Below are 24565 nucleotides of genomic sequence, written 5' to 3'. Positions count from 1 at the left end.
GTATGCTCCATTTCTCATTTTATTTACAAAACTTCTTTTACCTATTAATACATTATAAACTTGTGTAGACCGTGGACCTTGAGAAAATAAACAATCATTCTTTCTTCGCAAATATTAGCATACATCTACAAAAATTACCTTGGACCAGTATTAAAGAAGCATGTTGGAATCTGTCAGACTTTGTGGAAAAATGCAAATAATGTTGCTATGGTAATTTTTCGTGCTTTGGTTAAATTTTAACTGACGCGATGACGAAGTAAAGTGGTTCTAACGGACTAACAGTTTAACGAAAGCCAATAGTTGCTAGTTCAAAATTCAAAATTTCAAATCCCACATGAAGAAGGGCAAAGCACCATGTGACATAACTTACCTACGACCTACTGATGTATGATTACTACCTACTTACTCATATACTTATATAACGCGAAGCTCAAGACCGAACGCGATGGTGGACTGTTGTGGACGCCCTCTACCCCATCTAGGGGAAATAGGACCTTAACTAAGTCTTGTATTTTAAATTCCTTATAATATCATTGAAGTAAGTACCAATTTCAGAAAAGTAATAACAGTCCATCAAACTTTGTTTCATATTTGTCTATTAGAACGATGCCTTATTATTATTATGCTAATTCAAATACGTCAGTTATTACAGTCCGCATCCTGGCAGTTTCGGCGAAGCGTGCGCAATGTTGAATTTACATTCAGCACATGCTTGATGTTAAGGAAAATCGACCAGATTTACTTAACAGCAAGTTTCATTTTCATTCCTAATTTAGAAAGACTATTATATACTACAACTATTTTATTTTATTAAAAAATCTGACCACACACTCCCTTACTTCTAAAGCAAAGTCAAAATGTACTAACGTGTCTATATTTTTATTTTCGGGCTCGAATAAAAGGAATCATCAAACCCAAAATTAAGGCTGAGTTGCACCACCAAACTTTAACGGTAACTATAAACGATAACCGGTGGTTTTTGTATTGAGTTTGACAGATTGTTTAATGTTTGTCAAAGTTAAAGTAAGATGGTTACTCACACAAATAATTTAGCTTAACATTTTAAACTTAAACATTTTTGAATTTTATAAACCCTGTAAACTTTGTCAAAGCTGATTACGTGACATTGGCGAAATCATGGTTCTCAAAACTAAGTTGTGGCCAAAATAAAAGAAGAAGAAGAAGAAGTAAGATGGTTCAACTCAGCCTAAGAAAATCTACTGCTCTACCTTTTGGTTACAATCAACGATTGTGTTAATTAAGCAACTAACACGTAGTTTCTATTTCTGACTGGCCGATGAAGTAAGCGACAGATTAAAGGAATTGGTATGCATATGAGAATTTCGACATAGTGAAATGTAGTCAAGATTCAAAAAATGCGGCTCTATTTTATTCCCAAACAAGTTACATCAATTAGACAAGTTAGAGTAGGAAATGAAACGAATTCCGTCCAATTGCGATTAATTGTTGCAATCAACGGTGCAGTCCTGTTGTCCCCCCTGGTTGGCCCCCCTGGGGGAGCCAACAGGATTTCGAAATCCTGTTGTCCCCCCTGGCTAGGGGAGACAACAGGACTAGATTTTTAATCAATGATTTGAGGACTGTTGTCCCCCCTGGCAAACATGATTTAAAAGCCATATATTATTTGTATAAAATATTTTTTTAAATACTGAAGTACTTGACTGAATGCCAAATTGCCAAACTGTTACCTAACCGTTTGTTAAATAATAATTACCATTTTGATAACGAAAAATATAAGTTGTTGGTGCCGATACTGACACCTACAAACTTAAAATTTGGCAGGTAGGTTCCTTATAGAGTGTAGACATCTGCCAAGAACGGGTTTTATTTAACTATTTATTTAAGTATATGAAATAATAAGAAGGATATAATAGAATTTTACGAAATTTCAAAACGGATTCCACGCATACGATGTCGCGGGCGGTCGCTTGTTGAATCACTGAGCAAGTGTTGAATATTATGATTAATTTAAAATTATGCAGTTTTAGCGTCCTACCCACTAATATTATAAATGTCAAAGTTAGTGAGTATGGATGTTTGGTACTCTTTCACGTATTTAAAAACTACTAAACGGATTTTTAGTAAACTTTACAGAAGATAATATTTTTTATACATGAGAATAGCATATCTTTAACTTAGCTTTTGCCCACGGCTTTGTCTGCGTAAAATTTTGTCTGTCACAGAAAAAAATATAAGAGCGCCTTCCTGTTTCAAAAACTGGCATAAAAACTATCCCACGTCCTTTCCCGGGACTCAAAACTATCTCTTTACCAAATATCAAAATCGGTTTAATAGTTTAGGCGTGAATTCGTAACAGACAGACAGATAAAGTTTTTCGCATTTACTTAATATTAATTTAGTAGGAATAATTCATAAAGATTTTCGGATACCGGTACTGCCGGTACCAACAACTTATATTTTTTTCGTTAACAAAATGTTATTTATTATTTGACATTCGTTTAGGTATTTAGTTTGGCAATAAGTATGACATTCAGTCAGGTACTCCATTTTCAGTTCATCTTAAAAGTTATAAAAATACATATTATTAAGTATATGGCTTCTAAATACTCAATGTTTGCCAGGGGGGACAACAGTCCTCAAATCATTGATTGAAAATCCAGTCCTGTTGTCTCCCCTAGCCAGGGGGGACAACAGGATTTCGAAATCCTGTTGGCTCCCCCAGGGGGGCCAAGCAGGGGGGACAACAGGACTGCACCGCAATCAACCAACTAAAGGGGATTACATCGCTGAAATTAATGATAATAGACCAAAAGTGACTACAATTAAAAATGTACTTTGAATACACATAATGTTTTAACGTTTAAACTAAGAGATAGTATGGTAGAGTCAATAAAGTGTCAAGTACTTTGGAACAAAGTAAGCAATACTTAGGTAGGTAGGCCAAATAATATTTTAATAGAAGATATTCACCTAACTAAACTAACCTGTATTTGTGAATCATTTGTAACAGAAAAGATTTCCAAGTCCAAAATCCAAATAACCTACGTCAACAATCTTGATCCATTCTTTCTGTTTGATATTCAATGCCACGCTCATGACCTTTGCGCCATCGGGATATTCTCAGATAAGCGTCTTGATAACTGTATCAAAACGAATTTCACGGTGCCCATCATTCCATACAATCCCATGACATATTTGTAGCGCGCTGAAGGTCGGGACCTGATGATATCATGATGCGACGTGAGGTCAAACGTGACCAGAATGTGGTGAACTCTGATCTTCAATGCATTTGCATTTTGCAGCATTTAAATGTAGAGCAACGGGGAAAGCAGGGGAGGTCAGCTTACACTAGCCATGAATTGCTGACGTTGAATCATCAGAGATAACAATGGCAGTACTAACGTGCACTTTATTGTGCTATTCAACGAATTAAATGATTGTGGAAATCGGGTACATGGTGACCCAGATTCAGGAATCGGTTGGTGTTAGATTGAATTATATTGAGCACTTATATCGCATTAAGCTAAAAGGTTTTAGTCATGCTGGTATAATCAACATCACTTTGGCATTTACTTGGGGTCATTTATATTAAACTAGCTTTCCGTCCGCGGCTTCGCCCGCGTGGAATTTTGTCTGTCACAGAAAAACTTTATCACGCGCGTCCCTGTTTCAAAAATCGGGATAAAAACTATCCTATGTCCTTTCCCGGGACTCAAACTATCTCTATGCCAAATTTCATCAAAATCGGTTTAGTGGTTTAGGCGTAAAAACGAGACAAACAGATAGACCCACCGACAGACAGAGTTACTTTCGCATTTATAATATTAGTATAGATTCTACATATAATTATGTCAATGGAAATATGATAATCAAAATTCATAATTTCAAAAAGCATTTACAGTCATTGCATATTATTATTATAAAGTTAGCGGTTAACTCAGTCACTGTCTGAGGTATGAGAGCGGCACAGGAGGATTGACATTGACATTATTATGATGTGACAGGGCAAATCTGAAGTCTCCCTGACGTTTGGCCATCACAAAATCACCCTCCCGTGCCGCTTCCATACTGATTAAGCGCTAGAAACACTATATTCTATATGTATCATTTTTGGCTTTTGTTGGATTATTATGACTGTTAAAGAAAATATAATAATGGTCACATTCAATTCATATCATTAAAATTACAAATTCACGCAGCAAATTGACATGAGCGTACATGTTCCCAATTTATCGCCGCGTCCCCTTCGACGTCAATTAGACAATTCTCATGCCCATCAAACTGAGCAAACAGAACACAATCAAAGGGACCGCCTTCCACATTCATTAGTCACATCGCCCTTGTTACATCATCTAATATCAAAGCATCATATATTCATATCATAGTAATGAGCGCCTGAGATGATACTTACTTCGATTCAAAGGGCTCTTTTTAGCAGATCTAACCCATTTATATTTAAAAATGTCGACTTCGTTTCGACCATAAGAAGTTTTTACATCAACCACTAACTGTCCTTTACTCTAGTCCCTTTTCTCTAAAGTATTGGGTTGACATATTTCAATCTTCGATAATTTTATTAAACACCACAAGAAGATAAAACAAAACGTGAAGAAAACAGCTGTCTGTCACAAGAAACGTATTTCTTCGTGAAATTACGACATTCCCCGGCAATTTTTAAAATTGGAACGAGTCATGCGCACATCCTCTTGTTTACTTGATACCTGCGCGTACGCAACTCCCGGACAGTGCTGGGTTAAAATGCTCTTTATCCCATAGAAATAGAGAACTCGTGATAACTATTGCAAGCAAACCCTGATAAAAACCGTTGCCTCATTCATAGCACGTAGGATATAATGTAAATATGGTGTAATATCTAGAAAGTCGGTTAGCATTAGCAAACTTATGGCACATACCATAACTATAGTTTCGTATTCGATGCAACAGTTTCAGATGCCTTAATTGGTCGATCGGATTTCATGACATGCCTAAACGGGTTGATATTGTCTTTAAGCTATAGGTTGCCACTGTTGCCAGTGGCACGCCAATCGGGTACAAATTACTAATTTTACTGTTATTGCTCCAAATTGCGGATGCATATGCTGTACTTTATAATCTTTCAAGGATGCACAAGCTGTATAAGTATTTTCAACAATGTTTCAAGCAAACAGAAAAAGATGTTTAGGATTTGCAATATTGTAAACATTATTGCTTAAAGCTGGGATATTATCAGATTGCAACGTGCTATAATGTGAATAACTGATAAGCTACTGAAAGGTGTTTTGCACTACATTCGTGATGAAATACCTACATATAATAAAATCACCAGTTTGTTTACTCGTTAATACAAGGATGAATCTTACAGATCATCAAAAATTGAGTGCAATTATTTTTTTGATTAAATTTGATTCCAATCTCACCGTTAAACTTCCGTATTCCGTCATTTAGCCGCAAGACAATACCTATTATCTAATTTCCTATAGCCACAATCAAAGTTTTAAAATCTGGTATCACATAAACATGGGCAAGCTTACAAAAGCTCAAAGAAGAAAGCAAAAAATTTTTTGCTGAGTCGGAACCGCTCTCAAAATTTAATCTTTACCATCCGGTGCTCGAGTAGCGGAAGCTCGAACTTGATAAAAAGCTCACAAGGGACCGTTCAACGAGCGAAAGCTCCAATGGTGTGTCTAAAGGTAACGATGACGATGGGAAGATTCACCATGGTTACATAATCGATGGGAAATCAGGTGCGAAATAAGTAGTTATGGGTACAGGTAGGTGGACTTATAAATTCAAAGATGTAAATATTAAATAATGTTTAATGTAATACTGTTTTCATTTCTGAGATTTTGTATATTTACAATTGTTTTGTCTGCATTTTAACTTGATATCTTTTGCATTATCGCGCTTTTTCACATGCACTTTTATTTTTAAGCCATTTCATCAGTTGGATTAATAATATAGAAAATATTTTTTACTTTTCGAGTTACACACGTGTATTCAACACATGTGGACAGGTGCACTTTCAGCAAAGTGCATAAGGTTCATTTTCCTGAATGACAAGATGTTTCTGAAATGAACAGCTACACTATGATAGAGACGGTTCACATAGAGTTGCGCGGGAGAGCATAACTGTCAAGCCAGTCTATAAAGAAGAAGCTACAATAGCTGCTAATATTAGTTTATTACAAGATCTTTTTAAATCCCAAGGCTCATTATCGTTTAACATCAGGTGAGATAGCCAATCAAATATACGTTCAGTTAAATAAAAATACAATGTTGGTAGAAACTTCTTTATGCTAGTACACTTACACTACGCCCGTACTCACAAACGATGCTAGCTTAAGTGAAGCAGCAAATCGAAGGCACAGTTTTGAATTGAGCTCTGTGACTGGTTCATGTGTTATCCGGTGCATCCACGCGCACTGTGAGATCTCATAGTAATGTTTGTGAATACGGGCGTTAGAGTTTCATTTTCGAGAAGAATTTGACTTCATTGCAAATACAATTTATGATAACATTTTTTAATTTTGAGGATGCAAATTGAAAGTACTTTTGAGCACCAATAAAGGTTTAAACTTACACCATAATCTTCAGTAAAGTATAATGAAGTGTTTTATTTACATTACAAAAGAGTTCAAAACAAATTACTTTATTATGTTAAAGGCAGGTGTTTTATGGCCCCTGTAGGGCTATAACTAGTTCCTGAGTTATTGCTCTTTCAAAGACCGTATTTTATGTCATGGGTAGCATTTTATACTTTAATGATACTTTGAAAGAAGTGTATGGCATTTTTCTTGTGGACTTACAATTTACTGATATCATCAAATTGAATTTGAAGAAGAAAATTAACTTGGTTTGGACCTACCTACATTAGACTACAAATAAACAGAAAATCTGAACTTCATGCAAAGGGGCAAAATTGTCAATGAATCAAATCAAAAATTTTAAATAGCTACAATACCATATACCTAAATGGAAAAATATTATACAATAGACCTTTTTGATGCCGTAAATCTCATGATAGATTATTATCATGGTCTTCCCGTCAACTAATGTAAACAATTTCAATACAATAGGACATTAAATTGTCTGCCCAAAACCAAAATATCATCCAAACAAACCGAACCATGACCCTAGTATTGATACGTGTGCCATGTTGGGGGACCGTATGAATTAGACACGGGTTGTAGTTAGTCTCTGATATTAATATCAGTTGCTCTGCTCAAATGTTAGTTCGGGAAACACTCGGCCCACTGCTTAGCAAAACGCTTTGAGTCAACAGTGATTCATGGCCTGCGGTGATAACGCTTACATAACGCTACCGAAACGTGATAAAAATGTTAATTAGTGGTTTGGTATGTTTATGAAACTACTAGCTTTTGTCCGCGGCTTCACCCGCGTGAAATTTCTTTTGTCACAGATCGTCATAAATTATAGCCTATACGTTATTCTGGATTACAAAAAATAATGCTGTAAAGTTTTATCAAAATTCGTTGAGTACCTAGTTTTTGCGTGAAAGAGTAACAAACATCCAGACATCGAGACATCCAAACTTTCGCATTTATTATTAGTACGAGTACGATAGGATTCTCTAAAGTCAACTCAAATTCAAACATTTTAGGGTTTGATTTTTGGGGCTTCAAGCAGAGTTAAGCAAAACATCCGCGATGTTTTGGGAAAATTTGGCCCCCCAAAGGCTCTTTTTAAGTAGGTGTGACTGTGTACCTCGGAAAAACTCGTGTAATCAACCTCACTGTTTATGAGTCATTTATGTTTGAAATCAAATACGAGTTCATACTTATTATTAGGATTACTGACACTTAGATTTTGGGACACGTGACAATATATTCGTGCTAAGCGTTTTATTTCATGGGTTTTTGATTCAGAGGTCCTATTTATTAATAATGACGTTTTTGTAGCCTTAATTGAAAGTAGTAGAGACCTTTCCTTAGAGATTTTTTTGCGTTAATGTAGAGTCAGGCAAGTATTATCTTGTCTTACTTTTTATTCAAACGTTAAAAGATTCTAAATTTTTAACGTTATCATATTTAATTAATTTGAATTATCACTTTCAATAGTAAATAACTCACTAATTATTTGCGATGTGTTTTGGAATTAGTGAGAATCTTAATTGATTATTCGTCGTATCTAGAATGTTAATTAATTCAATTAATTAAATTTGATATATTATCGCTTCACTGTTTATTTATTGTATTAGATAAATTAAGTTAATTAAACAGGATTACTAATTGTTTTCTACATAACAAAAGCGTGTTTATATAAGTTAACTATCTCTGTCATTATGTATTGCGTTATTTACTTCAGTGTGTTTAGGATGAAGCCTTTATCTAAATGCTATTTAATGATAACGTTGTTATCAACGTTACAAAACGTCTATTATTCGTAGATAAAACCTGTAGAGTTTTTTTTATCCAGTTCAACTATTTCCTCCGATAACACTCGTAATCTTGGCTTTTCATTGATAAAATATTAGTTCAGCTTCTGGGTTTTCATTTCAATTGATAAAAGACGCATATTGACAATAATGATTTTTTTAATCTTCAGTCACGTTATAAATATTTGCGTGTAGTAGGTACTAGGCAAATTATCCGTTGTCGCTAGAATAATTAGTAGTTGGTACTACGCATCCCAAATATCTATGTACAAGTAGGATCATAGTTTGAGTTGTAGTTTTATGACATTATGACAATATTATCACAGTTAAATTACTTAAGGAACCTTATCTAATGTTTTGTCTAATGATGATACAATCACTGAGGGAAACAAGAGTGAAATTCATTCCATTTGTGAATTTGGGCAATACGGAACTAGGTTTTTTTTTAACAAATCGTAAAGAATATGAAGAAGATCAGAAGACTTAATTTAAATAGAGTTTAGTAAAGCCTTAAATCCGGCAAATTATAGAAACAGACATAACATAACTATGTTTTTAAGATTAATAGAATCAGTTTTGATAACACTTTTGATGTTATTGATTACGTTGATAATTTTGTTAATATTTTATCGAAATTTAGTAGGTCGACCGGCGTGACCTTTGAGATACCCCGTGAACCTAATAATTCAATATTAATATTTATCGCTTGACGGTTACATAATTTGTGATAGTATTGTTGACATACTTATCTGAACGCACAGTAAATCAATGTCAGGTCCCTATAAGATGATTGCGTTGGGAAAAGCTGTATTTGAATCATCGTGACAGACGAATAGATGACTCAAATTCTGTTTATTTTTGTAATAGCTGCATGCTAAAATATTTATTCTTTTTAGTCATGTGGTAAATCCTAGTTTTAATGTTTGTTGTTAGAATGGAATTAACTGATTCGACTATCCACATGTCGCACAAACCACTATCACTCGTAACTAAATTGATAATTTAATGGGTTTAAATTATTATAGATAACAAAAATACAAACCTTGCAAGGGCGAAATGGTAACGGGTCACAAGAACATAAACTTTAATCACTCTTTTATTGATAACACTGTAACGCGTGGTTCCACTGTACACAAAAGGGATCTATTTGAGCGATCAATAAAGATCTATACAAAACGGGCGTGCGGTTACGTCGATCGATGCGCCAGAACTGACAGCGAATACGACGGAATCGTGCGCCGGCGCTTCTATAAGCCGACCGGTTTAAGGAGACACCTAAATGTAGAGATTCTCTCAAGAAGGGACCCGTTTTTGAGTTAAGACGGTGTTGTGTTTATCTACCGTGAAACTAATTTATTTTTAGATGATAGGAAGGGGCAGGTAACGACGACAAAAGGGCCAAGGGCTTTTGTGAAATGTTAGGTTTCTGACTTTGTATTCGAAAATATTCTGTAAACTTCAAAGAATCCATCTCTTGTTTGTCTCTTGTTGCAACAAAGCGTACATTTTATTAAATGCACAGGCAGATGTTAGAGTGTAGGAGCTATTTAGGGATCGTCAATAATTATCCAATTAGCAACGCATTATCTTGGTTACTAATTAGAGAGATTTAATAAAAAAATAAACCAACCAATGTCCTGATAGCTGCGAGAGCAGGATGTGAAAACAATACAACAATGATTATTAACATAATTTTATAACTAAACTAGGAACAAAAGGCAACGTGACCATACAATTTTGTGAACCCGGATTAAACCCAGAGCTTCTGACGAGAGATCATTTCTGTAGGTACCTACTACGCCATAGAGACGTAAATAAAAAGAAGTACTTTTTACAGTTATCAATTTAACAATTTGTGAAACCGTACAACGTCCGTACAACTTTAGCAATAAATCGAGCGTAACATGTGCGATCTTCTAACTCAGGAATAAATCGTCTTATTTGACAAAGGTCAACAACTCGTGACCGATTAATGAGCGACGGTCTTCCAAGAAATGACTCCTAATTACCTCACACGTACCGATCCTTACAGATTTATGTAAGGAAAACGGAAGAAATCTGTATGTTTGTCGCTGTTTCATGAAAAAACTGTTGATTAGATTTTGATGAAAGTTATCACACAGATAGTCTCATGCTTAGCTTAAAATACGCAGTTAATTTAATTCGGATACTAAAATTGGTCTTCATTCAATGGCTGTTTTTGTGGTGTTCCTAATTCCATGGTGTAAACTCCGGTCGAAAGTTAAAAATAAAACGGGTCATTAATTAGACGTAGTCAAACGTCCGTGTTCCAAATGGCCCGTTCTGTATTCATGGATCGATCGATTTGGATCAATAACACGCGGTGTCAACGCACTGCGCCCACTCCTGCGCACGGAAGGACGAATCTCGTCTGCGCGCGTCAAAACTGCTATGGATCATTTGACTCGATTTTTGTGTTGATGGCTTTATTGGGCGATGTCAGATATTGACAAGTGGATTATAAATCAGATGCTTACGATTAAGTCTGATCAATTGTCTGACTCTAGATTGGTGTTGCTTTAAATATTAATGACAGTAAATAGTTTGCAGAAATATTTTAAACTTGATAGGTTGGTCCCCCTTTTGGGGGGCTTGTAGGGTCTTGGGATAGACTGTAGTAGTAAGGGTTTGTCCGGAATCCAACAGTTCCTTCCCACTTGAGGCGATTGACGGAGCACCAGAGGGGTCTTTTAGTGGATATGCCTGGTCCTTCTGACTTGGTGGGGCTCACATAAGCTAGCCTGTCAGCGCAGGATAGGTATGCACTTTACCCCGACAAAAAAGGACAGGTTCTCCATACAAACTATGGTCCCCTATTCCATCTTTCAATTTTTCTCACGATTAAGCTTGCAGAACCACAGACAGTGATAGGTCTTCTAATCTAACTTTATGCCCAAATTCGTCACAATCAGTTCAACTTAACTAGAATGTAGAGTTCGTTTCAGCCAAATGACGTCCACTGCTGGACAAAGGGTAGAGTACTTAGCATTAATTAATTAATAATGACTGAATGGCAAACGAATTGTTCTTTATCCCGTGACTCATTCGTCCAGACCTGACCTTACAGGAGGAAGTGGCCTACAAAGATGTGACGTCGCCGTGACGCCGCGTCGCCGACGCGTCACCGGCTACGCTCGCTTTCGCTTGTCACTACAATTGTTTCTTCTTACCCTCTTTATGTAAGATGAGCTGATGGTTTATGAACCAAATATTGTATTTCTTTCTTTCTGTGTGGTATGGCTAGTATTAACCAAAATCATCTGTTGTTTCAGGAATTTGCGCTGTATGTATGGGAACTTTTCCTTGCAAGGGCTTCAAATACTAAAATCATTTAGAGCCACCTACATGTCAAACATCAAATGAACTAGCTTGAAGTACGAATTCAGGATTTTTATGGGCACAGAAATGTATAGAAAAGAGCATGAAGTACTTTATACTCACTACAATAATAGATACATGCATAGATTAAATATCTGGATTTGGAATTACATATCGTTCAATAACCAATTATTTTAAATCAGTAGAAAGGTGGTGTATTGTTAGGGACGTCGTCGCTGCATTGCATCAAAATGGTGTAAGTAGAGTGTATGTATAGTAAGGAAATTCAGTTTCTTATATTCACAATAGTAAGCTTAACAATCATCTTCGCGGACGAGGCACACAATAATGGTTTTCCTAAGCTGAAGTGAGCTTTATAACTTTTACTCGAAGGTCGAGATTGTAAAAGTTAATTCAGTGAAAATTGAAGAGAACAATAGCGAATCGACAGTTAATTTACTGTTATGTCTGAACATCACAGCTGACGTTTCGTTATTGCAACGAACGAAAGACAGGTAACTTGAAAGTCTTGTTTATTTATTATTTCAATCCTCAGTTTTACATCCTGTTAAGAAGCATTCACCTCTAAGACCTTTCATGCCAAAATTATCACTCTTTTATCCCTACTGTTCGAGTAAACTAAATTAAAAGATAGGGATAGGTTCGTTTTCAGACGACCAAAACTGCTTTGCAGGTTTCAAGATACCGACGCCCGTATTCACAAACGATGCTTGCTTAAGTGAAGCAGCAAATCGAACGCACGTTGAATAGAGCTCTGTGATTGGTTCGTGTATGACCCTATGTGTCCACTTCTGTGAGACCTCATAGTAATGTTTGTGAATACGGCGTTAAACTTTTTGCTATTGAAGCACGATCTCTTTTTCTAACTGAACAACAATTACCTGCACTTGAACGGAGCATTACAACTATAAAAACTAATTTATTTCCATGGTAAACATATCACTTTCTCGTGGACATGGTCTAACTCGGCTAGTTTCGTTTCTATAAAAAGAGAACCGTCTGTAGTGCGCCTGTGTGGCACAAAAACGAGCAATAAACGGGCGATGCACAAAACCTGCCTCAAAGTGCGTAAGCGCAGCCGCGCGCAATACACTCTGCTTACCAGTGGTGTGACGCTACATAAAAAGCTCCTAGTATCGATTAGTTTGATAGTATGCATTTTAACTTGGCATATTTAAAAATAAAAACAACAAAACACAGTTATCTGGACAATAGGGTAGATGACGAATAATGAACCGAGACTTATGAGTAAGAAAAATGTTTCTTTAAGTTTATTTATACATTGAATTAACAGCACGTATCATGCTTGAGTTTTTCGAAATCAAGTAAGTTTTACAAGTTTCATTGATATTATAAATTACGTTATTTCATCTTGAAATTAAATATAAGTGTCATCATTTTAAGACGGTTTGGTAAAGAAGAGTCACTGAAGCAAATTACTTATTGAATGAATGACTAAACATGTTTTGCAGCAAACTTTATAGATCTACAGAACAAAAATGAAGTACCTACATTTCCTTCGTCTACCTCTTCCTTTCGACTTTTACGAAAATATCTATGTTAGAGCAGGACTCTACCACTCGGATTGTCGATAAGTCGATAGTCTGCATGGGACCATCACTAGCCTGCGCAAAAAGTGCAGCTGGACCGCGGGCGCCGGGCCCGCCGCGCCGCCGCCTCACCTCCTTTATTTATCCTTTATTTCCCTGCGTGTCTGCGCACACGCTTTATGCGCAAAACGATATAAATCGCCGTGTTTTACCACAAAATTATTTTTAAATCTAGGTAACTGGGTGAATTGTAGATTATTATCGAAATTCTAAAGGTTAACAATGTAAATATTCCGTTTGCACAATTAAAGCAATAAAGTTCTTAGTTTATTTCAGACCCCGATGGTCTGTTTGTATCTCGTAATTTGTTTATTGTTATTTTATGGGCAGCAAAATAAAACACGCGTGTTTTTATACTTTTTATAGTGTTCAAGTATTTTTCGAGTGGAAAATATTCTTAAGGCCGTACCAATACCAAAGTCATATTTTACAGTACAATTTACACTGATCCAGTCTGCAAAAATAAAAATACTGGAACTTTTGCAAAATTTATTACCATTGTAATTCAGTAAAAACATGCCTCTTATTAATTAAAAGTAGGTAGGTAAACCTTTCAATAATTTAGATGACCTCATAAAGGTAGCAGGAGGGCAATGGATGCAGGCCGCTAAATTATTATGGAAAACATTGGGGGAGGCCTATGTTCAGCATTGGACGTCCTGCGGCTGAAATGATGATGATGATAAAATCTTTCAATTTAAAATATTGTTAATATAGTAGGTAGGTGAATTTCAATTTGTAGCTCTCCAATTTTCCACTGTCTACTAGATAACTATGCAATAGGCTTGTGTTTTGTTGACCTTGAAACCATAATTAAATCTGTTATTGTGGTTAGGCTTTTACATTATTATCCTATGGCAATACCTTATAGCTTCTGTGGTTTTTCACAATCAAAATTCCTGACCCAAATTGGTATTGTCTGTGAGATTTAAATTCTCATTTGGTATAACAATTGGCAATTTGACTGGCCTTATATGTAGTATCTGTGAAATTTAAATTCTCATTTAGTATATTATTATTTGCTTTAAAATAGCAGCGGTAGCTCTAGCATCATCATCCATAGTTTTAGATTGTAGAGCTCTACTATTGAAATTAGCATTCTTACATAAATCAGTTGAAACTATCGTATAAATTAAACGTTTCCTGAAAATATTTATCCAGGTGGGTATTTTAGTTTAGAGCATTAGATTTTGAACACAAATTCTTAAATTGTTATTTCATATGCGATACGGAATTGAAATACTTTAAAACAGTCTCCTGCAATCTTCTCTCTCAGAATTGCGGTAGATCGCATTATTTAAGAGTATCAGTATCTTCCTTATAAATATTGCCACTGCAGCTTCTTTTGTATGCTGATCATGCTATAATGGCAATTCTGCTAGCTAAGGATCTCTTCTCTATTTCTGATTGGAATTAGCCGACTAGCGGAATGATAACCTTACACTAGCAAAACTTGTGATTAAAAAGCACTAAATATATTTCTAGGCAACATACTATATTTTTCAGGAATATAGATTTAGAGACAAAAGGTATCTTTAAGCTCTCTTGTACCTACCTAGGTACCTATCTATAAAATCTCAATAAATCTCTTGAAAGAAATCTTTGATTTATTATAAGGACAAGATGGAATTAAAAAAAACATTGCATCATAAGTATTCATAAGCTAGCTGCAACTGTGAATACATACTTGTATGTTCTCAAAACCCACATCACTGTTTGAAAACTATTAAAGAAACAAAGATCTCTATTATTCTGGTTCCCACAACAGACTATGTTTAAGCTCACGATAATGCTATGCCTAGATATTACGCGGAATTGCCTTAGCATTGTTGAAACAACTAAAGGTGAGTAGAGAATAGAACAACAAAAAAACGCTCTATAAAATTTTCTAGTGTTCACCTTTCCACGAACCAAACGTCGTACATTTTACCTGTATTGTACCTACCATTCGTAAGAACGTTGCATTACATAGATATGCTCGATAAAATGCTCAAGTCTAAACTCGCCTTTAGAGACTTGCGGTAAGCCACTAATGCGTCAAGTCAAATTATATTAAAACAGAGAAAACCGGTAGCTTATTATAGCTTGCGGTATTGTGATTAGCTATTAAGAATATTATGTTAAGAATGATATAAACGTTAGGTTATTCTCGCCAGGTTGATTGGCAAGGCAAGTAAGTAAAAAAGTAAAAAAGTAAAAATAATTAATTTTCTGTAAGTATGGCCTTTTAAAGTTCTGCGTAATATGTGCCCTGTCCATTATTGTCACTCTTCCACTTCTTCAGCTTGCTAATTCGGGCTATGTCAGCGACTTTAGTTCGTTTACGGATCTCCTCATTTCTGATTCGATCTCGTAAAGAAACACCGAGCATAGCCTCTCCTGATAGCACGCTGTGCAACTTTGAGCTTCTGTATAAGGCCTTCATAAAGGTGGCAGGGAAGCGCTGGACGCAGGCCGCTACCAATCGATCAACATGGCTGAAATGATGATGATGAGGCTTTTAAGGAGCACTTTTACACGTCTCGACTGGTAAGGTTATGGGCAATAGGTAGTAATGGGCCAGGGACTAAGAAGAAGTAGCGCAAGAAAGTAAACATGATGTCACTTAGTAAGTAAAATCTGATATTGCCACATTTGTTAAGGCTTGGTATTTCTGCTAAAGTAGGTATTTCGCGCTGTCAAAATCTGCGCGCGCAATACTTCGCCGAAGACAGCGCGCCAAAGAGCTCTCGCGGCTACACAGTATAGAAATACGCAGTTTAGAAATACGCAGTTGGTTAGGTTAGGTTGACTTCCTTCCGTTCAAGCGTCACACTCACAGCACTTTCTAATACAAATCATATCCAAGTGATACAAATTAAAACAACTTTCAAAATTTTTGGGAATTTATTTTAGAATCGAATAAATATAGAATATAACTGCCAAAGTAAACACGGTTCAAAGAGGCGTGGCGTCACCCGACCTTCCGGAATTTCCGCGCCGGCTAAAAGAATTTCAAGATTACGTCACCCGACCTATCGGTAGATCCTCGGGAGCTTGAGCGATTGGAAAAACATTTTATGATCAGTTGCTCGTAGTAGCGATTATTTAGAGCTTGGATAATAAATTATAGTTGTTGCAATTCACGAAATTTTGCGAGATGGTTAATTACATTAATCAGTACACGCATCAATTTGGTTCAGTCTTTTTGTTTATTAATAAATAAAAATATCATACTAAAATTGCATACATATTTGTTTGTATTGGTCTGGGTGTTTTCTTTCCATAATTGATGTATAACGTATGTACGGGGTTCTGTATCGAAAATCACTACGAGCAATGAGCATCACACACGGTTTTTAAATGTTGCAAAATTTTTATAAATGTTGTGCTTTAGAGAGTCGAGAGTATAGCAGATAATTAGTCCATCGTGAGCAGAAATTTGTCCACTAATAGCAAAATTCGTTCAAATTAATTATAGTTTTAAAGTTATTAGGAAAAAACAATTTTTTTTTAAAGTCGTTCTATCCCGGAACCAAATACATGGATAGATAGCTCTTGTTGCGTAGTAATTTGTCCACGAATAGCAAAATTTGTTCGTGTTCCGGTTCTCAAGTTATTTAGAATTTTGCTGGGGTAATGTTTTGTGATGTCATTTTATTTTTTAAATACATTTTAAAAATAATTTACATTACAGATAACAATGAGAGGATGACATTGCAAGGTGGTGCCAGTCCAGTCTTAAATCCGTTGATATATGCTGCATCTGCCATGTTTTTGGCTAAAAGATTCTTCTATCTTGCAGCTTAGACTTTTATTACAGACCTTAGACAGTATTTTTGGAAAACTTTTACGCATGGTGGAGGAAGGGACGCTCTAGAGACTCAAGTCTAGAAGGAGTCACATGAACTCCAAGTTTTAAATCCGTTGACATCTGCTGCATCTGCCATCTTTTTGGCTGGAAGATTCTTCTATCTTGCAGCATAGACCTTTAGCTACAGACCTTAGACAGTATTTTTGAAACATTCTTACGCATGGTGGAGGAAGGGACGCTCTAGACACTCAAGTCTACAAGGAGTCACATCAACTCCAGTTTTAAATCCGTTGACATCTGCTGCATCTGCCATCTTTTTGGTTAGAAGATTCTTCCATCTTGCAGCGTAGACCTTTAGCTACAGACCTTAGACAGTATTTTTGTGAAAATTCTTACGCATGGTGGAAGAAGGGACGCTCTAGACACTCAAGTCTACAAGGAGTCACATGAACTCCAGTTTTAAATCCGTTGACATCTGCTGCGTCTGCCATCTTTTTGGCTAGAAGATTCTTCTATCTTGCAGCTTAGACCTTTAGCTACAGACCTTAGACAGTATTTTTGAAACATTCTTACGCATGGTGGAGGAAGGGACGCTCTAGAGACTCAAGTCTACAAGGAGTCATATGAACTCCAGTTTTAAATCCGTTGACATCTGCTGCATCTGCCATCTTTTTGGCTAGAAGATTCTTCTATCTTACAGCTTAGACCTTTAGCTACAGACCTAAGACAGTATTTTTTATTATTTATTTGTGTCAGTGTGCTCTTCTAAAGAGTGTAAGACGATTGTATGTAGGTACTATTAAAATGTAATTTTAACTCATTGGTTTTGTCTCATATTTGAGGAATGTACTATGTATCATGAGTAGAGTCTTCGTTTAAAAGAATGCGAACGATTTAAATTTCAATAGATAGACAAAATTGATAATTCTTAATTATCAAAAATTTAAGCTTTCTTCAGTAACACTGATATTATTATACTGTGACTCATCAAAGTCATCATTGTCAAAAATAATGACAAATCGCGAACTGTCACGGCCACAAAACTGACACGCGTCCGTCCTCCGTAAGCGCCACCGCGCGACTGATTGAGATTGTCCAAGCCGTCATGGACGATTTTTTCCACATTTTTTAACATAGTAACTAAATAAGACGCATTATAAAAATTTCATCCGTTAAAAGCCCTCAAGTTATTTCTGAACTTTAGTTTAGTAAAAGATTTAGAATCTCAAATCGCTTATTTTAAAAATAAAACCATAAATAGAAAACGAATAAAGGTAACTTTGGGAATTTATTCTATCGAGTCAACTTCATTAAATCGTGTTTCCATCCGTTAATAGCCCTAGAAAATATCCTCAACTATGCCCAATAAAAATCTTAGCCTTTAATTTTACTGTTTAGTACCTCAAAAATGAAAAATGAAAACCTCATTTTCGCCATTTTCTCTGCTACCCGGCCTTAAACAAAAACAGCTTAATGTAGAGCATCTACGCATTCTTTAATATTTAAAAGATCTACCTACCAATGTCATAACTCTACATTTTGAAACTTTTGAGATTGAGTTTCGCGACAAAGCTATTGTCTCTACATTTAAGCTAATACGTTTATTTCGGTCTCTTTTAATTTAGCTCTGTACTTTTCATTTCATTTAATTTCATTTCCAAATCTTATAATAATGCTTTTAACCTTTCTATTCGTCTTCGTTACATTAACAGTTGCATAGCCCTATAATTCAAGGTACGAATGTAACAAAAAGTAACAAAAACATTCAACATCTAACGTTACTATCAAGCTTTCGTAATGAGTTTTTCTCAGAGCCCTTGGCTCCTATGTATGTCAATAATCAACGCACGAACGTGTTTCTTTCGACATTGTACACTTGCATATTAACCTTCCACACTTCTACTAATTTCAGATTAATTTTGAACATTATTAATGAAGGAATAAAGTTCAAATCTACAAGGGATTTTTTCAATGTATGGCAGATAGACTTGCTAGCTGTTGTACAGTCGATAGCGCATTACCCTACCACAGAATCACGATTTTTCCCAGCAGATTTTGACTTTTAAGCCTTTACTATACGGTTTAACTAGCTGAGGATTTTTTAATTCTGTAGTGGGATGTTGTAGACTGTATATTTGAACAATCATCAACACGGTGGATGTAAAAACAGCAATCAGAGGCGAATAAATAACATTGCGTTTCTAGCGTTGGGAATGTAAATTGGTAAGACGTTAAGGTGTTAATGACGCTGCATTTTGGTGATAAAATAATAAACTTCACTGATTGTTAGCTTAATGAGGCTCGCTTACTTGATTTAGAGTAAAATATGGACAATATGGCCAAGTTTTTTGGACAAATTATTGTTTAAATTGCTGTGTTAGAGTTAATAGAGACGGTTTTGTAGGAGCGAGACTCTACATTTGTTATAAAAAGCAATATAACAGTATTAACTAATTTGGTAGTTGTGACACCATTAACCAATAGTTGCCCGACATGATTTCTCTAACAAAACACTTAATTTAGCTGTGGTAATCCAATTAGTTTTCAATTAACGGTAAAATTAGATTTTTAATTGCTTTAAACGCAATAACAGTGGCATTGTAGTTTCGTATTTTAACAAAACTATGGAAGAGTCGCAATTTGACAACATAATATGTATAAAAAGTGCTTTATTTAAAACCCTTATCTTGGTCTTATTTACGTCTAGAAATACGTCTAGCCTAGATTAGACTAAGAGCTAGTGACCGCCAGACCTACACCATTTTATACAAGCTGAAAGTTTGTCAGCGTATGCTCCCAATATATGTAGGTTAGGATGTTGGTGTATCATGAAGTTTCGGTCACCGCACCGTGACTTTGGCAGCTACCCACAAAAGATTGTCTGGCAAGGAGTTGGAACTGTCAAAACCTTTTGACTGATGAGAAAAGAACTTCTAACTACTATAAGTATAAGTCTAACTACCTGTACCTATGTCTAATGGTTCGAAGGCAATAAATACATTTTTTTTTATTTCCCAAATACTATACAAAAATCAGCTATATGAAAAGATTTCCTAAATATTTCCTTGCAACAACAATCAATACGAAAGAGAAAACAGCATTAACACAGCTATAATACTTAGAGTGCTAATCACGTCCATCTCATTATCACCAGCCGTAAATAATTTCACTTTAATTGTATGGAGGGTCAAAATTGAGCAAGTACAGTCGGCGACACTCGTAACTTACGTAAGCATCACTACGTATGATAAAACAAAGTCTGCATCTGTCTGTTCGTGATAAATTCAAGAACTACTGAACGGAATTGCATGAAGTTTTCACTAATAGACCATCCTCGTTTGCATCTCACTTAAAATCGATCGTTATTACAAAGATAAAGTGACTCTTGAGGAATATCTAAGTTTATATTTTGACAAGCAGAAAAACATACGATAGTTTCCATCTTGGTATTTAAAAGGGGTACAGTAATAGCGTGACAGACCGATAAATCACGCGGGCGAAGCCGTAGGTAAAAGCTAGTTTACACTACAAGGAAATTGATATTTATGATGCAACATTAGGTACAGAAATTACTCGTTTAATTGATTTTCAACTAGACAGATAAGTATGCAACTTGGGTATTGAGTAAAAGCTGATAATTAGCTTTTCCTATTGACCGCATTAATATTGGTTGCAAGTAGCTTTAAACCCTATTTTATTACGCTATCAATAACTTTTTAAATGATTTTTGCTGCAACTTTCTGTCTTAAACTCATTAAAATAGGGTCCTCATTTTGCTCGTTTCAAAACTTTGTGCCAGTAGGATAGGGCTACTAAATAAATTCCAAATTATTATGTCTCCAACTGTCCTTTCTTTCAATTGGTTTTACCATTTCGTTCTCGCGTTACTCGCTCGTATTCTCTTTGAGACCATCATCATTATTTTTGGCTTTTACTAAAGTATAGTAAGAGGAAATACAATTACTTAGTACAGTTACATCGACATTTAGAAGAACACATAGAGAGGAACTAACGCATGTTCCCATGGTAAGAAATCAGAACACTTGTTAAAAGTCAATTAATGTGAGGCTTCAAGCTTAATCGTGTTGCCGTGGATAATCACCTAGCCCATCTTAACGCGCCATCTAAACACCTAATACGATATCTGTAGTGAATGGAAGCATAGAAGCACCTACACGGGACTATTCTTGCCTCTCGTTCCCTCTATGAAGCCAGGATAGATTCTGGACTATTTCTTCTACCCTTCGTTCTCACCATTGCAACTAGATCCTGGCTGCACTGAACTAGCTGTACATAGACTAAATGCGAATAGAAATCCATTCATTGAAGGCTAACATTGTCCCAAAGGAAAGTTAATCTGTCATTGGACGCGCAACGAAATTAAGCAGCATAAAAGTATCCACTACATGACATGCGATAGTAAGTGCATGCCAATTTAGGATAGAAGATGTAGAATAAAATGTCTAACAATATTTTTCTAATAACCTTTTTATGGTCTTCGCACCTCAAAAGGAAGGAAAACGAATCACTATTTAACGCACTCCACATTGTACACAGAAACTTGTGCCTGTGCTGTGTTATATTCTTAATTGTATTATATCCTTCCATAGAGCTTTATCCAACATAGTGATTTGGATTCGAATTCGGGGACAAAAACCACGAATGATAAGACAAAAACTGCCTCTATGTTTCACTCGTTACTCATCCCGTAGTATATAAACATTGCATAGCTACAAAACTTATATTAGCGGTCGGTGATAGAGATTGATTGGTTCGTAAAAAAGGTAATTGCGGACTAAATAGGCCCATTCTGCTGCGCGTACGCATGCCGATGGAAATGAGCTGACTGAATGTGTCGTAATCGACTGTTTGTATGTAATCTAACGTACTGGATGTTGGTAGGAATCTACATTCAATGAACATGGCAACTGCTGGTAGTTTGCGTTCCCGACTACGGTCATTTGTAGTTGCAAATTCAATTCCCGGAGGGGGCCGTGAGGATTTGTGTAGTGACTAGTGAGCATTGATATAAATGAAGTTAAGTTAGCAAGCGTTGATATCAAATTCAAATTCAAAATATTTATTGCTTACTACTTTTAGTCACAATTTGTAATGGTGTAAATTACATATTAATATAGAGGAGCATTCAGTAAGTTATTGATACAAGCGCTTAATAAAATATTTTAATGCAGTAACAATGGCTCTACTATAGCCTTGTCGAAGGCTCAAAATAATTTATTCACACTTGAAGTATAATTAAAATCCGTTTTAAAATTAAGCAATCAATAACGCTTAACAAATAACGAATTACACGTCCCAATACCTCGGAGCGAATAAAATATTCGCTCGTCACCAAAATGTCGGCAAACGCATCGGTCCGCACACAGGCTGTGTTTATCGTCTGGCGTCGATACGCAGCGCGCTTGTTTGAAGCAAACACAAAAATCGGGAAGCGAACCGACTGCCCGCGTAAACTGCACTTATTTTATTACATTTTCGTACTGGCTAGTTGGGTTTTAATTGAGTTCTGCCAAAATCAGTTTTTGTGTCCATAATTAACATTTCAGTTCATAATGGCTACATAATTAACATTTCATTAGAGCCTTATAAGGTGCCTAAACAAAATTAGGTAGGAATGCTTTTATTTGTTTAAATTCTTATAAAATAAGTTTCAGCCCAAAATAAATTATTTCAACTTCAAATAGAACAAGAAAGTCTGTTATAGTTGTAAGATATTATTTGTCTTCTCCTTCGGATAAACATGAAAAAATAGGGATAATCATAAAACAGTGTACCTAAGCGTTCCTTTCTTCCAAAATGTAATTGCCTGACAAAGTGGTTTCCTGAAATGTAGTTGTCTGAAAATGCGGTTGTTTCTCTCCTGATAGATAGTGTAGTTTTCCGAAAATGCATTCCCTGAAAATGGTTGCCTGAAATCACTCACCGGCAAAAGGCACATCGCACACGTACTCCTCCACGCAGTTGTCTGTGTTCCCACTGCGGTCGGTGGCGCCGCTGGCCACAGAGGCCGCAGAGGCTGCCCTTAGCAGACTGACTTCTGTCTCGGTATAGCTGTCACGGAGCGCCGACCGCCTCTTGTATTCCTGTGGGAGAAAGGGCCTGTCAACTTTGCGGATGTTTTATGAGCTGGGCCAGATGAGAGCCAAAGCATACGATGCGTTGCGGCGCAGGTGCGACGCCGGAGCGGTGTCGCTGCGTCGTCTTACATAGAAAATATCTGTTCTATGGCGGGCACACGCGGTGCGGCGCCGCATCGCGCGAAAAATAATATTTACGGTGCACCGTTTTCTTTGGCTCTTTCTTACCCGTGCGTTTTCATAGGTATAGGTAATTTGCGACTGCATTTGGACAGAATGTATGGATCTCTAAGTTATCTTAACATCACACAATTTGAATTGCGCGAGTAAAAATACATTAACTGAAGTTTGATGACGCCCATCGTCGACTCTTGTAGTCTAACACCAGAGGTTTGCGACTTCATTTGATACAAATAACGCGAAATGGCACTCGTCTTGTATTTTAATGAAAATTGTTTATGGGGCTGATTTTTCTTCCTATTAATTTCATAAAATCTATCTTTCTTTATAATTTGAGATTTGATTGAGGATGATGTCCGTATGATTAGATTACCTACTAGTCTTAGACTAGGTCTTTAGGCATTCAAGTGAAGTTAAATTAATCCTGGCCCTCATCAATTTACGTTCACATAGTGCCAGATCGCAAGGTAAAAAGGCAATCGCAAGGTATGTGCAGAGGATACAAAAAGCACATAATAAAAACTACAGAAGCAGATTTCTACACTAACAATAGAGAAGGTACCTACTCTTCTAGTCTCAACTGAGACACAAGTAAAATACTTACTTCAAGAAACTTCGATGTTTTCCTCAAGACTGACGCGCAGTGAATGTTTCGGTCTTCAACATTGCACGATGCATTCGTGTAGGCGCACAGGTAAGTTTAGAATAGGGAAGATTTTTTAAAACAATACCTAAAGTTCAGCAAGTCTTTGTCTGTATCTGAATTGGAATCTTATTTTATTAAATTAAATTATTTATTTATTCTTTCGTACACAAATTCATACAAGGTTTAAAAACACGAACTGTACGTGATCTCTACAAAGAAATTTCTTCGAATATCATGTATGAATTATTGTAATCTTTCTTTTCATAAAATTAGTTAGCTAGAATTACTCATTCAGTCTTGAAAATGGCAATTAACATTTACTTACTTCACAATAGTTGAGTTTTTTGAGTCGGAGACGGGAAGTCTTGAAACAAGTAAGTACTGAAGGAACAACATACTTGCACATTGTGGCTAGTAGCGATGCATGGGGAGATAATAGCCAAATATAGGGTTCAGAGTAATTGAGTTTAGAGTATTTGACATTTTACAAGTTAAAGGCAG

General features: G+C 36.0%; 1 protein-coding gene across 1 annotated transcript in view; it reads right to left on the bottom strand.

Annotated features, from left to right (window-relative positions):
• Positions 1–24470, bottom strand: part of LOC135081340 (ankyrin repeat and SAM domain-containing protein 1A-like) — a 70920-nt gene extending 46450 nt beyond the window's left edge. The window contains exons 1-2 of the mRNA XM_063976059.1: positions 24390–24470; positions 23085–23244 (exon numbers count right to left, since the gene is read on the bottom strand). Of these exons, the coding sequence (XP_063832129.1) occupies positions 23085–23244; positions 24390–24470 (241 nt within the window). The remainder of the gene's footprint in view (positions 1–23084; positions 23245–24389) is intronic.
• Between the last annotated feature and the right edge of the window lie 95 nt (positions 24471–24565).

Source organism: Ostrinia nubilalis, chromosome 19, assembly GCF_963855985.1.
Source record: "Ostrinia nubilalis chromosome 19, ilOstNubi1.1, whole genome shotgun sequence".
Lineage (NCBI taxonomy): Eukaryota > Metazoa > Arthropoda > Insecta > Lepidoptera > Crambidae > Ostrinia > Ostrinia nubilalis.
Note: the sequence above shows the minus strand (reverse complement) of the source record. Positions and strands in the feature narration are given on the sequence as shown.